The sequence below is a fragment of the Triturus cristatus genome, chromosome 5_2, assembly GCF_964204655.1.
Source record: "Triturus cristatus chromosome 5_2, aTriCri1.1, whole genome shotgun sequence".
In the NCBI taxonomy this organism is placed as follows: Eukaryota; Metazoa; Chordata; class Amphibia; order Caudata; family Salamandridae; genus Triturus; species Triturus cristatus.
In genome coordinates, this window is record NC_140588.1 from 670,062,374 (window position 1) to 670,076,879 (window position 14,506).

At 41.2% G+C, this 14,506-nt stretch overlaps 1 protein-coding gene across 4 annotated transcripts in view; it reads left to right on the plus strand.

Moving 5' to 3' along the window:
* Nucleotides 1-14,506, plus strand: part of DIAPH2 (diaphanous related formin 2) — a 3,515,124-nt gene that overhangs the window by 2,608,677 nt on the left and 891,941 nt on the right. For all 4 annotated transcript variants that reach the window (XM_085607750.1, XM_085607751.1, XM_085607752.1 and 1 more), the window contains one exon: nucleotides 10,011-10,134. In XM_085607750.1, the coding sequence (XP_085463876.1) occupies nucleotides 10,011-10,134 (124 nt within the window). The remainder of the gene's footprint in view (nucleotides 1-10,010; nucleotides 10,135-14,506) is intronic.

Sequence of the window (14,506 nt, forward strand, 5' to 3'; positions counted from 1 at the left end):
TGCGTACAGAACTGACACTGCAGTCCAAAATACGCTACACTAGACAAACTCTGGCCTAAGCAAGTACTCGCTATCAAAGCAGGCATCTTAAACTTATCACATCTCCACACCTCACTCATGAGAAGTGTCGGTTACAGAACTACCTAGACGATGTTTTCCATGACTATTCTCTCTTCATCTTTTCTTCTGTACTTTTATCTACTACAGTTAGATTATAATTACGTTCTTTTAAGGTCTTTTGCAATTAGGTGCGGATGGCCATTTGCCTGTTGGCAAACTGGCCTGGGTTCGGTAGTTGGGTACCAAAGCTTTCATACACGTTCTATTCAGATTAATAATTCACACTTGCTGTACACTAAATGCACTCTAGCAGCGTCACAAGGGATTCCTGTCTCTGCCGGCAGGCTACATCCTTATGGCTGGTCCCCACTGACCAGTACATTGTTTACACTTCCCAGGTTATACACAACAAAAATAAGAGATGCAGGGTAACCAATTGCCTTTAATTACGTGGAATGTCTGTGGGCTGGCGGGGTATGCCGAACGACATAGGGTATACCAATATACCAATATATGTGCAGGTGTAGGATCTCCATAGCGCTCCTCCAAGAGACGCACCTGACTGTGCAAACTGTCATATCTTTGCGCAAATGTTGGAGGGCACAGTAGTTGGGACCACATACTCTGGAAACGCAAGGGGTACTCTGATATGGGTGGTACCCGGGACTCCGCTACAGACGCTCCACACACGCACAGATCCGAACAGCCATTATGCAATACTGGAGGGACTCCTGGATGGCTCCCCAGTGGTGCTAATATAATACGTACCAAATACGGCTCAGTCCACATACTTACACACACTGTCCCCGTCATTACTGCGTGACCCGTCAGCGCCCACTTACTGAAGCAGAGACTACAACTGCACTCCCGACCTTGACAACATGCATCTGCTGGATGCTTGACGAGGCAAATATCCCACAGAGTGGGTGTATTCACACTATTCGCGGCTACACGACCTATACATACAAATATATTGCTTGGCCCTGGCACTTGGTTACCCAAGTAGAATGCCTCACCTGTACACTTTCGGACCATAGCCCCATGCAGTTGCAGTTAATGTGGGGTGCACCTAGAGCCAGTATCCCAATGTGGCGTCTCCCTATAGAGGCCCTTAAAAACGCTGCACTGCGCTCTTCCCTTTTGAAATCCATCAAGACATACTTTCAAACCAACGAAGGCTCGGCATCCCATGTCAGTATGGAACGGGATGCATTCAAGGTAGTTTTGCGTGGACATGTAATTAAAGATGTATTCGGCTTGCCCATGCCCCTTATTAAAGAGCTGCGAGATTTAGAAGCCGAAATTCAAAGTCATGAGCCTCTCTCCCTCACAGATCCACACAGTATACCTTTATGAACCAAAGCTCAGCTATTCCACAAAATAGTAGTGCACCGACTGTGCGCCCTGGACTATAAACGATATCTTGCTATACAACACACTGAGGGAGATAAAGCAGGTAAGACACTAGCATGGCTGCTGAAAAATGAAATTTCCCCAACTCCTATAACAGCCATCTATGCCCCCGACGGCCAACTGAACGCAAGAAGGGATCAATAGTTCCTTCCATAAATATTATGCCGTGTTATATATGGCTCCTGCCCACCTTGAGCAGCAGGAGCTACAACACTTCCATAGACGTATCACCCTCCCTAAAATCCCTCATACATACTACAATGCCCTTGAGTCACTCATATTGACAGACGAAATTACCGAGGCAATCCAGCAGCTGGTTAGAGGTAAAACCCCGGGGGGACGGATGGACTTTAGAGCTTTATGTATTGTTTAACACGCAATTGACACCAAACTTACATCGCCTCTACCAAGAGGCGTTTGATCGCGGTGTGCTACCACCATCTCTCTGGGAGGCAGTACTGGTAGTACTGCTTAAGCCTGGCAAAGACCGACTGAAGATGAGCTCATATCGCCAACTATCACTCCTGAATTCAGACTATAAAAAAATTGGGCAGAGTGCTGGCCAACAGACTTCTCAAAGTGGTTCAGCTTCTAGTGCATCATCCCAGGCCGGAACACAAGCTTAAATCTCCGTTGTCTCTTCAAACTGCTGGATTGGGTGTGAACCGAGGTGGGCCCGATGTGATTAGCCTACCTGGATATCGAGAAAGCTATTGACACTCTGGGATGGGACTATCTGCATGCCGTTTTGGCAGGATATGGCATGGGTCGTCAGTTTTTGCGGTGGGTGACGCTGTTGTATACCACACAATGTGCACGCGTGAAGACAGGCCGGATCATTTCCAAACCCTTTCAGATAGAACGGGGCACCAGATAGGGTTGCCCCCTATCACCAATTATTTTTGCCCTGGCCATGGAGCCTTTGGCGTCTGGTCTCCATAGCCATGTTGTTGACTGGAGTATCAGGGCTTGCAATCAATGGCACATTGTCTCATTATACGCAGACAATGCACTGGTCTACCTATGTGGCCAACAGGCGATTTTACAAGACTTGATAGGCCTGTTCAATAATCACAGGTGCATTTCAGGCCTGAAGGTGAATTGGAATAAATCATTACTATTTCCAATGACACCTCTGTCCGCAAAACAAAGGACGGGCTTACCCAATGCCCCTCTTGCCTGGTCCTGTGACTCTTTTACGTACCTGTGTGTGCAAGTTTCCCATACGCAGAGACACCTGATAGAAAGGAATTTAGGTAGGGTGATCGCTAATGCCCGCGCTACTCTCCCATTCTGGACTGAGCTACCCGTATCCCCAATGGATCGCATTGCAATATCTAAAATGGTCCTACTCCCTAGATTTCTGTATTTCTTCACAGCCTTCCCCTTTCATCTCCCTAGCAAATTATTCAGAGATCTGCAGTGACTCCTCACATCCTTAGTCTGTGGCAAATCCAGGGCCAGGGTCATCCTCTCGAAGCTCCACCTTCCTATAGACGATGGAGGTCTGGGGATGCCCAAATATGAACGCTGCAACCTTGCCGAATTGGACCCAGGTGCTCTGGGTCTTCGACAACCCGAAATGTTGGAGTGGTTTTTCGGCTCCAAAACATTAGCACAGAAGATGCAGGGAAATATTTTCATAGAAGCGGCCCGTAGAAGCTGGATGAGTGATGTACTAAGCAGACATGAACCCCCACCATACGCTCCAAATCTCCCTCTCGAAATAACACCTGGCGCATACACCTGCCTCAAGAGGCCGGAAATGGCAGAGGGGGTGGCCATTGGCCTCAATACTTGGGGCGACCTATACACAGACTCAAATCTGGGTGACTTTGAAACACTGTCGGACGATTACAGGGTGTCCCCTGGGACCTTCTTGCTGTCTGCAACACTCATGCATCAGTTGACGCATACGTGGGGTAATTCGGAAACTGAACCTACAACCTTCAGCACACTACAGGTACTCATCACAGCTGCGCGGGCAGGAAGGCGATTACCATGCTATACAACTCCTTAAGGCCGGATGCATTGCTCATGCTGGCGCCACTGAATGAGTACTGGGACAAGGCACTAGCAGTTTCGATCACAAACAAACAATGGCTGCAATGCATCGGGGTCCCCAATGTTATATCTACAAACACCAGAATAAAATATACGCAATACAATTATCTCCATCACACATATCTAGCTCCACACAGGCTGGCGCAAATGTATGCTACGTCTATCGACATATGCCCCCGGTGCCAGAGTCCAGAGGCCACATTCTCCCACATGGTCATGTCCTGTCCCCAAATAGCGACATACTGGGCAGACATAGCCACGATAATATCAGAGGCAACGGAAACAGAGGTCACGGTCCAGGGATTCACACTTCATATTAGCCATAACAAAATGAAATGCTTGCTGCCAGAATCTCAACACATTTTTGGACCTGGCACTCGGCCGGAAGAAGCACAGACTAGCCATGACCTGGAAATCGACAGTGGCGCATTTTATCACCACTTGGCTCGCCGACCTCCGTAGGGCACTGGTGGCGGAACACGAGACTCTCCAAATCACCGTGTCACACACGCCCTCCTTTGCAACCCCGATGTATTGGCATACATATTTAGCCTATGTAGAAACAAAATTAAGCGTGACAAATAGCACATCGCAACAGGGCCTCGAGAACGCAACTGGCCCCCCCATGGCCCGGATGTAAATTCAGTGACATTAGGAACAACCTGCACTGATATGCGCCACACAGTACCTACATCAAACCTGCCTTTCATACCCAGGACTCTAGATAAGTAAATGCATTAGGTTGAAAATAGAATCGCGCCTAACAACAGCAGACACCATGTACATGAATTAATTTATAGAACAGCTTTTCATAAATGTTTACTGAAAATGTTACTGTATTATGCATGCAATTGAAAGACCCAGTAACGCAATTAACGTTGTGACACTGGTATGCTTGTCAATATAATGATACATGTAAACCTTTCTGTATCCATACACTTTCTGTATCTGTTTGGATGAAAATATGCACGCTAAATAATGCTATGGTTAAATATTAAAACTTATGAAAACCAATAAACAGTATTTAAAAAATAAACTCTAAAATTAACACATTGAGTCTAAACAGTAACTGGAATTGGCTGTGAAAGTCCAGAAATTACACATTTGTTGGTGCTCAGCAAACTCTAGATGGTCAACATTCTATTTCCCCTCTGTGAACACTCATGTTACCACCCGAATCATATGGTTGCAGCAGAAGAAACACTGGTAGATTTTCCTTAGTTTTAAGTGTGATATATGGTCAGAAATATCCTTAACTCTTAATTCCATAAATCAGCACTTTAAAAATTCTGACTGTAAGTCCATTTTTCTGTGGCTCTCAATGTAATTTATCATAAATGTTTTGTGAATCAGGTATTGTGGGCACTGGGCTCTTTTACAGATAGACTGTAAGAGCCTGTGAAAGACAAACTTCATCCAGGCATCTTCATTATTATAAACTTGCATAATTATAATTCTAAGAGAAGTTAAGAAACACTAATACTGCAATTTGAAACATAATATCATATTACAGAAACAGCAAATACCATTATCAAAGAATTGATTTAAGTCTTCCTATGTTTGGTTTTCTGTAAGCAAACTAATTAAATATGCACTTGTTCACAGACAGAGTGCCTTTCCATGTAAGAAAACATCCACGTGTGGGACATTTGAACTCTAAGTTATAAAATCATGCCCAAAGTTCTATTCAAAAACATGGAGCCTATATTGGCTTCCAAGATGGTAATGGTAGAAGAACTGTGTCACTTCAATTTCCATAGTTAACAATATAATGCAAGTGACACATCTTTTATTCTACTTCTAAACTGGACCAGTGAAAGATGCAGAGGTAGTGGGGTAGTATCCCACTTACACTGTAATCAAAAGCAAATACAAGCACACAATATGTGAGTGAATATTTAAATAATGGGATACATGAAAGGAACCTCTTTATGACTTTAGGGTTACTAATGTTATGAGTGGAAGCTGAAAGATAGATCAGTATTACCATTATAATGTCAGACCCCCAAATCTGGGTTACCTGGATTGTTAAGGAATTGTGTTGTAAAAAAACATTTAATCTTTATCTTGGCAAGTTTGTGTCAGTCTTTTGAAACTTCTTAAACTGAAAAATTACCTACGATACCTACGAGAAGGTGGTGGTATTTAGTGATGCATTTAGGCAGCATTGCGATACAGGTAAAAAAAAATTATTGAGGCATCTTTTTATGGCTGCACAGAAGGTATACCTCATTATTTATTCATCTTAGCTGGTGCCCAATAGTTTTGGCTTTTGCAGTTTACAGCGGTCTCACAAAGTGAGCGATCCTCTAAATAATCATGATAGCATAAGCTTAAGGAACTAATTTGCTGTGTTCTATTTGACCATTCTGGTGATACTAGCGATTGACTGTTGGCCAGTGGGTGTCATTGGCTATTGGCCATGGAAATAGATTACTATATATGGACTGATTGTTATGGGGCTTAGACTTTTCATCTCTTTTAACTCGATTGCCATAGGCACAACTGTCAGTGAAGGGACATCACATTTCCTTTTCTAAGTCAGTTTAGTTCAGAATTGCTGAGGCAGGAAAGGCAAAGAGAAAAGGGTGAACTAATCATATGAAAGCACAGAAATGGGACTAATTGGCCCAGTAGCCTAACCAAATAATGGGTAAAGGCTTCTTTCAAATCAGAGTGCATTTTGTGTGGCTCACAATATGGAAACGTTCTGAAAGAATGTAAAGATTACTCAGCATGATTAGTGAATCAGGGGGAAAGTCAAATACCAAACACGATAGTGAAGGACAGCTAACTTGAGCCACTAATGCCCTCATTGAAAAGAAAATTCGACAGTAGGAGGGCCTGCAAACCAAACAGCAATCAGATGGATCTGCTCAAATGGCCTTCCCAAAGTAGTTTAGAATGGCCGGTTGAGTGGCCATCTTGTAGAGAATCCACCCCAGATCAGTCCCAGGAGTAGCACCCCCTGAGACTTATGGACATTCAAACTTAAAATTAAAAGGCTGAAATTGAGAGGTTATTTACTTATTTGAGGTGGTACTTCCTGGTTAACCACGAGTATTTGCAGGCTGAGAAGTTGTAACGCATACCAGACGTCATACATGTATTTTAATAGACATGATTTCAGGTAATCTTTGACTGGACCTATTAGGACATCTTTAAGATACGAGGAGTGTCATGTAGCTCTAAACTGTGCGCCTTGATGCCACATAGTTGCAGTCCTAGCATAATTGTTTTCTCTAAATTTGTCATTTTAACTGTTACGGATCTACAACACGGATATAGGTGACATGACATTCTTTGAAAATCCATACATTGAGCTTTGCAAGCCCTTTTTTGTCATTGCATAAAGTTTAATACAAAAAAAGTACAATATATGCTGCACGCTTTACATGCTGTAAGGGATTTCCACTTTGTAAATATGTGTGAAAATAAGAAATTTAGCATGATGTCAAAAGCTGGGGCTAAAAAACATAAAAGGGCTTATGTTTTGGTGTTGAGTCGTTTTAATACCATCCTCTTAAATTAAAGCTGTAGGTTTCCTCTCCTGGTACGATTTTTGCAGGCCACTGAATAATATTTGGCATGAAAAACAAACTTGTAAAAACTAAAGCATGTAGTGCATTTGTAAAATGACTTCTAAAGATCCTTTCTATGTATAGAACTTGAATAGTACGTGTTTGCTTCATTACAACCTGCATATTGTAAAACATTGCCATGTTTTTTTATAGTTATTATTTAAAATACAATAACAAACAGAATGTGTGTATCTACCTGCTTTACATCTATCTTTCTTAAATATCAGAAGAGTTGGTGAAATATCTATTAGTTATACTTGGCACGATCTAGAGAAAAAAGCAAGACGGCTTTTCCCATTCTCTAGTTTCAAAAATGTTTGTCTTAAGAATAACGGTTTCCTACCTTTCTCCCAAGTTCGGCCACCAGGGGGTTCCCCATGTAGTGAATGCTTTAAAATAATCTCACTCACTCTTTACACACTGACACATTTGTTCACCCTCTCAGGTAAAATAGTATACCCAAATGTCAACTGAGGAATTGTTGTCTTGCTCCACACACACTTGCTGTTCTTTACTTCTCACCTCCAGGAAGCATAAGCCCCTCCTAGATATGCTGTCTCAGCAAAGACCAGCAGATCCCTTTGTCTTTGCTGCCCTACGTACAAGCATCTCATGTTTTCTGAACCATGAGCTGCAACGTAGCACATTCAAACAATATCTGGTAGCTACATACGTCTAGCACCACAAGTACAACATCAATTACAATATGGGGAGAAGTCAGAATGACTATATGTAGAGAAGTCAGAATGACCATATAAAAACAACCATTAACTCTTTTAAATATAGGCATAAGGATGTGTTGTAAGGCTATAAATAGAAATAGCGCAAAGGATGGCCCGCTCCCATGTCCCTCTCCCATATTAATAAATGTAGATTTGTGCAAGGAAGAAGACTAACGCTAGAAAAATGTGGACTTGGTTGTGCCTTGGAATTTCAACCATAAAGTTAATAAACAAAACTGATGTTGATTGAATCATGTAACTGTCAGAATCTGAGTGCAAGGAAAAACTTGGTGCCACACTAGAATCCGCACTTAAAGTGAAAGAGGGACTTGCGTCTGTGCATGAACCTGCTCCCATAGAAACAGAATAATGGATATATTTTAGCTATGAACAATTAGCAAAACAAATATAACTGTCATGATAACCACCTGTGAGATTTTAACTCCAGAATCAATATGACTAGTATGACATGCTCACCGTGGCTACTCCAGCAACAGAGAAACATGTAAACCAGTAGTTTGATGTTATTCTAATAACATTATGATTGTGAATTTAGCAATGACTAATCCAACAAAGCATACTTTGATACGTGGGCAAACCTTCTTGATTGCAACCCCCATATGATGTCAGCTTCCACCACATTCTTAAGTCCCTTGTATTCGCTCCTTACATTGCATGTCTGTGTAATAACATTTCTCCCCTTGGTATCTATCACCACTTTTGTGCTAATGACCTACACCTATTTCTACATTAATGGATGAGTCTAGGATAATAAATTAATACCTTGTATATATGTATACGTATATGGTTTTATTATCATTCACTTTGGTTTCACTTTTCTTTCATTGCTTACAGTTCTTATCTTATTTATATCACAATGTTATTTACAATACCTTATGCACCCTTTGTATGATTAGGGGAAACAAATAAATGCACATAAACACACACAGAATAAAAGCGAAATACATTGGTTCAGGGCCTGGCCTGTTGACTTAACCAGCTCTTGATATAAACAGTAAATATTCAGTAACGCAATTAGTGTAATTGCAGTCTATTTTACTTAGTAACTGGCACCATACCTGTACAACTGCTCTGCTACATAGGGTACGGTAAAGAAAATGATATTAAAACTAATTTATGTGATCTTTGTGCTGGAGCCACATAGGAAAATGATGAACACATTTGCTGTTGATCACACAAGGAGTGTAAAAAACGGAATCAGGCTAGATGTAAAGGCACCCTTTACATGAGCATGTGTTGATACATCTACCAGTTATATGTTTTATTCACGAAGTGGGCACTGGTTGCAATACAGTTTATAAAATCTCATTTTTGGTTTCTTCCGATTAGTAAACAGAGAAAAAAGCCAGCAAGGAAAAGAACATGGCACACCAAGAGCTCAATCTAGTTCCCAGCTAAATATAATTGCTCTATGGGGAGAGAAAATGCTTTAATAATCTCTGATTCAGGTGCTTAGGTGAAGATCTCATTGTATATAATAAAGGACTAAGAGCTTGTTGGCAATTTGCACATACCTTTTCTCTAATGTGGGTCAGCTGTACAGAGACCCCCAGACCCCAATATTACAAGGTGAACTATGCACCCCCTTACATCAATGAGCCTCGTTGACTTTTGAAATGCATCTGGAGATTCCCAGCCACCGACAGTCGATGTAAAAATTCTAGCTCTGGAAAGAAACTTTCATATAGGATGCTTTATAAGAATTCCTATATTAAAATAAAAGAAAAACATTTGATCTTTCTTCATATCATTTATCCTTAAATCATTTATACGGCCAAGTGCATGCATTAATAAGGTATCATCGCTTTGAACCGTGGATTCGCTTTAATCTTCGAATTAGATTTGAAAGAATGAAATATTAGGATTCCCATCAATACATTTAAATAAAAATGGATTTATTTGAACTAATGGCTGAATAAAGTGGTGACATTCCAACATTAAACATGATGATTGGGCTTATTATATTACACTTTCTCACTTATTTTATGATGGGTAGAATTTTATGAGCAGTAATTCAGAAAAATGAGAACCTTCTTAATGATTTTTTCCCTGTACCTATGGAGCACAGTACCTTCTACTCCGATGCCTTTTTGTGTTAAATCGAAAGTTGCTGAAGATTTTAATGTTATCTCTGTGTTTTTTCCATTAGTTTCTGCCCAGAATCTCAAGAGCAGCCTGGATGCAATGGAATTGCAGATCAATCGCCTGGAAAAGGACATCCAGCATTTCCCCAAAACAGATGACCCTCATGAGAAGTTTGTGAGTCGAATGAGCATATCCTTTCAAAGCTCTGAAATGCACTCTCTGTCCTTCCTTGTTAAATATTTACACGGCTGGGAACTATCTGGCTCAGACTGTCTGCCGTGTTGTGTTGTATGGAATTGCACAAGGCACGAACAAGTTACATGTTGTCGGTGTTAAAAGCAATAGGCCATTAGATGATCTAAAATGCATGCATTTCCCTGACTCCAAGTAACACTGCGGACAGAAGAGTGCTTTCAGAAAGGCAATGAAAATCACTGTTGTGACCTCGTGAAAACTATTCTTTGAACATTTCTTTTCCATTAATCCAAAAAAAAATGGAATTGCACTTTCAACTAGTTGTGTTGCGTGCCGCCAATCTTCATGTATAGAAGTTTGCCATTCATAGGTGTAATTCGTGTGAGACTGGTACAGTAATGGGGACGTGAAATATAAGTATAAAGAGAGCCACGGGAATTATGTGGCAGTGGAGGATAAAATGATGTGGCAGAGATGATTAAATTAGTGGGGAATTATGCAACACACTTCAGAAAACTTTGTGGGAAAGTTATCACACTACGTCGTTTTTAAAATACATATTGCCTTTGTGTAAAATACTATGTTTTATTAAGCAAGAAAGGTGTGTGCATTCATCACATGCTACAGAAATGTTTTATTCACCAACAAATAATGATTTAACTTGTATGGATGAATAGGAACATAATTTTACTCGCAAATTCATTCATTCTGCAATAGGATGGTTGCTGTAACATTTACAATATTGAAATAAGCAGATAAGCCCACATATACACCTCATGCAATTTAAAGAGTTCCTGTTTTACACTTTGTTTCCCAATTATGTTTTAAAACCGACTTTAAATGGTGGTTCCACTCCTTGGCCACACTGTGGGCCTACAGAAGTACCTGTTTCCATAAAGAAACAATAGTACAGCCCACTTGTTTAAATAACAAATGAGCATAGTCTGTTAGATTTAAAAACATAAGTCAAATGTTTGGTATGTCTCTGTACTCATAGCTCCCACTTGAAATAACTACTGCTTCGACATCAAGGTCTGTGGTGTAACATGAATCTGCATGACTTATGAAGTTAAAAGAGTGAACAAGGAACAATCGTTGTTCCCCTATATTCGAATTGCATTCAAATATTTCACTATTTTTCACCCTGCAGACAAAAGGTCATCCCCTGCCCATCAAATGGGCCCGCTAGTTCTGTCTGGGTAACATTTCATTTCATTAGTGCAAGTTTAATACCTCAATTCAGCAGTAAATAATTGAAAAGTGATTGAGTAACCTTTGCCCCAAGTGTTGCCCATTCTGTTTATTAATTGTGGTCTAATCATTGAGCTAGAAATTATATTTGGAGGAATGTATACATTATGTAGCAGAATGCGGGAAGTCTGATAAATCCAGAACTGTATTGAAAATGCTACAACCATGTCTTCCACTAGCCCTATAGATATACTTGCAGAGAGACCATCATGATTTTCGATGAGTTGGACATTAGATAGAAACTGACAAAGACAATGTAGGAGGCGGGGTGCCCATTACATGTAGCACTTTCTATGTTATGTGTCTTTGTGTGTTCCAGCAATGTTTTGGTTGGAAAGATTCTTGATATTTGCTGGCTGTGAGCTACCAGGGCCATCAGGTCTATTTAATGGACAAGACGATATACAATAGTATCAAAAGAGAGATCGTTTATGTCATCGAAGGTCTGATAAATGCCACATGAAATTCCTTTTATTTGGATTTTCAGAGAAAGTGGTTAGTTTAGTCAAAGGAAGGCCGAGAGTTAGAGACTGAGTTTGCTGGTGTGCATGTGGGTGGGTAGGTGGCATGTGAAGTGAGGCTGAGCATAGCTGAAAGTGGTTGGAAGAAGTATTTCCAGATCCTGGTGTTCTAATGTGGGGGGAGGTTGAGATCATCAAGATTTGAGTTATCAGTGCAATGTGATATGTAGATGACGATTCAAAAACTATCAATGACATGTTTTTAAGGGTCATATTAGTTATAGTAAGGTAACATGACTAGTAGTGGAAAAAGTAAGCCATTCTGAGAGAGAATCAAAGTTTAGCAAATGGAGGGCAGAGAACACGGCGTAGGCTAGCCAAAGTTTATGTATGATTATGAGACCGCAACTTGATTTCTGAGCCCACTGCCATCTGAATATAAGGGAGGAAGTTCTGGTATCAATGCTGAAGACGTTATAGAGGATGGCAATGTTGATAGAAACTTTTTGTGCAAAAAACACACTGATAAGTATGAATGACCCCAATGAGGAATCTCCCCGTGCCTAAAAACAATGAATGTGTCTTTGTGCAGTGTAACTAGTACTTATGCAACACCTTTGGTTTGAAGTTGCGTTATATAAAACTGCAAAAAGAAAACCTTTCAATGTTAATGTCTAGTGAATGTAAAAGAGGAGGTTGCCATGTAGAGCACCACGGATCCACCTATAGCTGAACATGGCTGATCATGCAACAATCACCTAGGCTTCAATGCAAATGCCATTTTGAGGTCAGGTGGGATCAGGCAGGCAAAAGTGCAGATGCAGGTGTTTACAGCCAGTTTTATAAAGCCTCCCTAATAATGAGGAGAGGCATGACATAGGTCCAAATAAAGGGATGGGTCTGGATTCTGCCTCTTCTGACCAGAAATAGAGCTTTTTTGGGGCTGCAGTGTTGCCTCATTTTGATTTCATGTGGGTTCAGGCTGGAAGTTACAGAGTAAGATACAGGATTGAGGGGAGGGATGGCACAGCTCCAAAGAAGTGATTGATCTTGATTCTGCCTCTTATAAGGGAACGATAAAAGCAGCAATTTCCCCAGTTTTAGTGCAGATGCTACTTTGACATCAAGCCAAATCCAGCAGGCAAGGATGGCGATTCATGAGGACGCAGCTAGTATTTGTATGTGGTGAGTATGAGACCAGGTACAGATACAAATGAAGCGCATGAATGGATGGATCTGGAATTACCCTATTATGGCATTGACAGCAGACAGTCACATACACACTTGTGCATTAGCACTCCTTATCTGTTTTGGTCTGTCTCTTTCTTTATCTAATTTGACCTCCCTGTCCTCCTCTCTCTCTCTCACACAAGTGCATATCTGTACTGGAACAAATACTTTTTTATGATTTGTTTTGCCACATTTCCCATAAAGAGGCATATGTGCATGGCGTTTTTCTACAGCTCAGTTGTAAATCCTGTGTAGGGAAATAGGGGCATATTCCCTAGTGGAATCATAGACATATTCAGTGAAATTATTTGTAAGCAACTGTGTGCATGGGAATTGCCATCACTGCACTTGCCAATATTCACCAATTCAGGAATTAAGATCTCTGGTTTCTTGCCTAAACAGTCATCAAAAGAACAAGTTGAGTAAGTGAACTACATACATCCATCTGCACTGGAAGTGCCATCCCTTCATTCCTCAGCATCCACCTCTACAAAAATGCCAGAAGTGTTGTCACTGCATTTCCCAGTGCTCACCTCTTCAGGATGTGACATCATTACACATCCAACCTAAATCTTCTTGTCTCTTCCCTACTTCAGTAAGCCCCTTATGGCGTCCTCCTAATGCCTGGGCATACCCAGCAATGAACAGACACAGACAAGGGAATTGATCTGTTTGGGCCTGTTAGGTCATTGAAATCCCTTGGGCCAGAACCCCTGCTCCACTGCCACCCCGGCAAGCACATACAAGGTAAGATCTCAGCATGTGCTTAGCCCAGCACCCCACACTATCCATTTCTACAAACAAGCTAAAACTACCAAAAAAAGCTCATTAACACGTTCTGTGTAGTATTCCATGCTTCGGGCATCACAGGCCTCTTCACCACTTGCTGTATTCTTCATTACAGATATTTAGCCCACTCCCATGTTATTACACATCAAAGATGTATTTGTTTCCACATGCTACAGCGTCCACATAATGGCACTCCACATGAGTCATTTTCCACTGTTGGCATCTCAGTTCACCACCCTCCACCTTATCTATCGGCCTCCTAGACAGAACAGTTACTTTTGCCAGAAATTCTCCCACCCCCTCACCGCTTCACTCATCTGACACTTTCTCACTACCCTCATGGGTGAGTTTAACCTCCCAGAACACGCAAGCATGAAAAAACCAAGAGGCACCCTTCTCAAGCTCATCAGCACACTCAATATGTTACAGCCTATCACCCTACACATCCCATCTTTGACGTCTTCATCTCAACATCACCAACCAACCAATGCAAACCTCTCATACCTCTGTACTGAACTTACATCCCCATCTCCCTGGTCAAGATCAAACCAACACACAGAGGTCAACCCAAAAAAGAACAAATAACCTTCAAATTCTTTAAAGACATCTCCATTGGCAACCTAAAGTGCCAAGT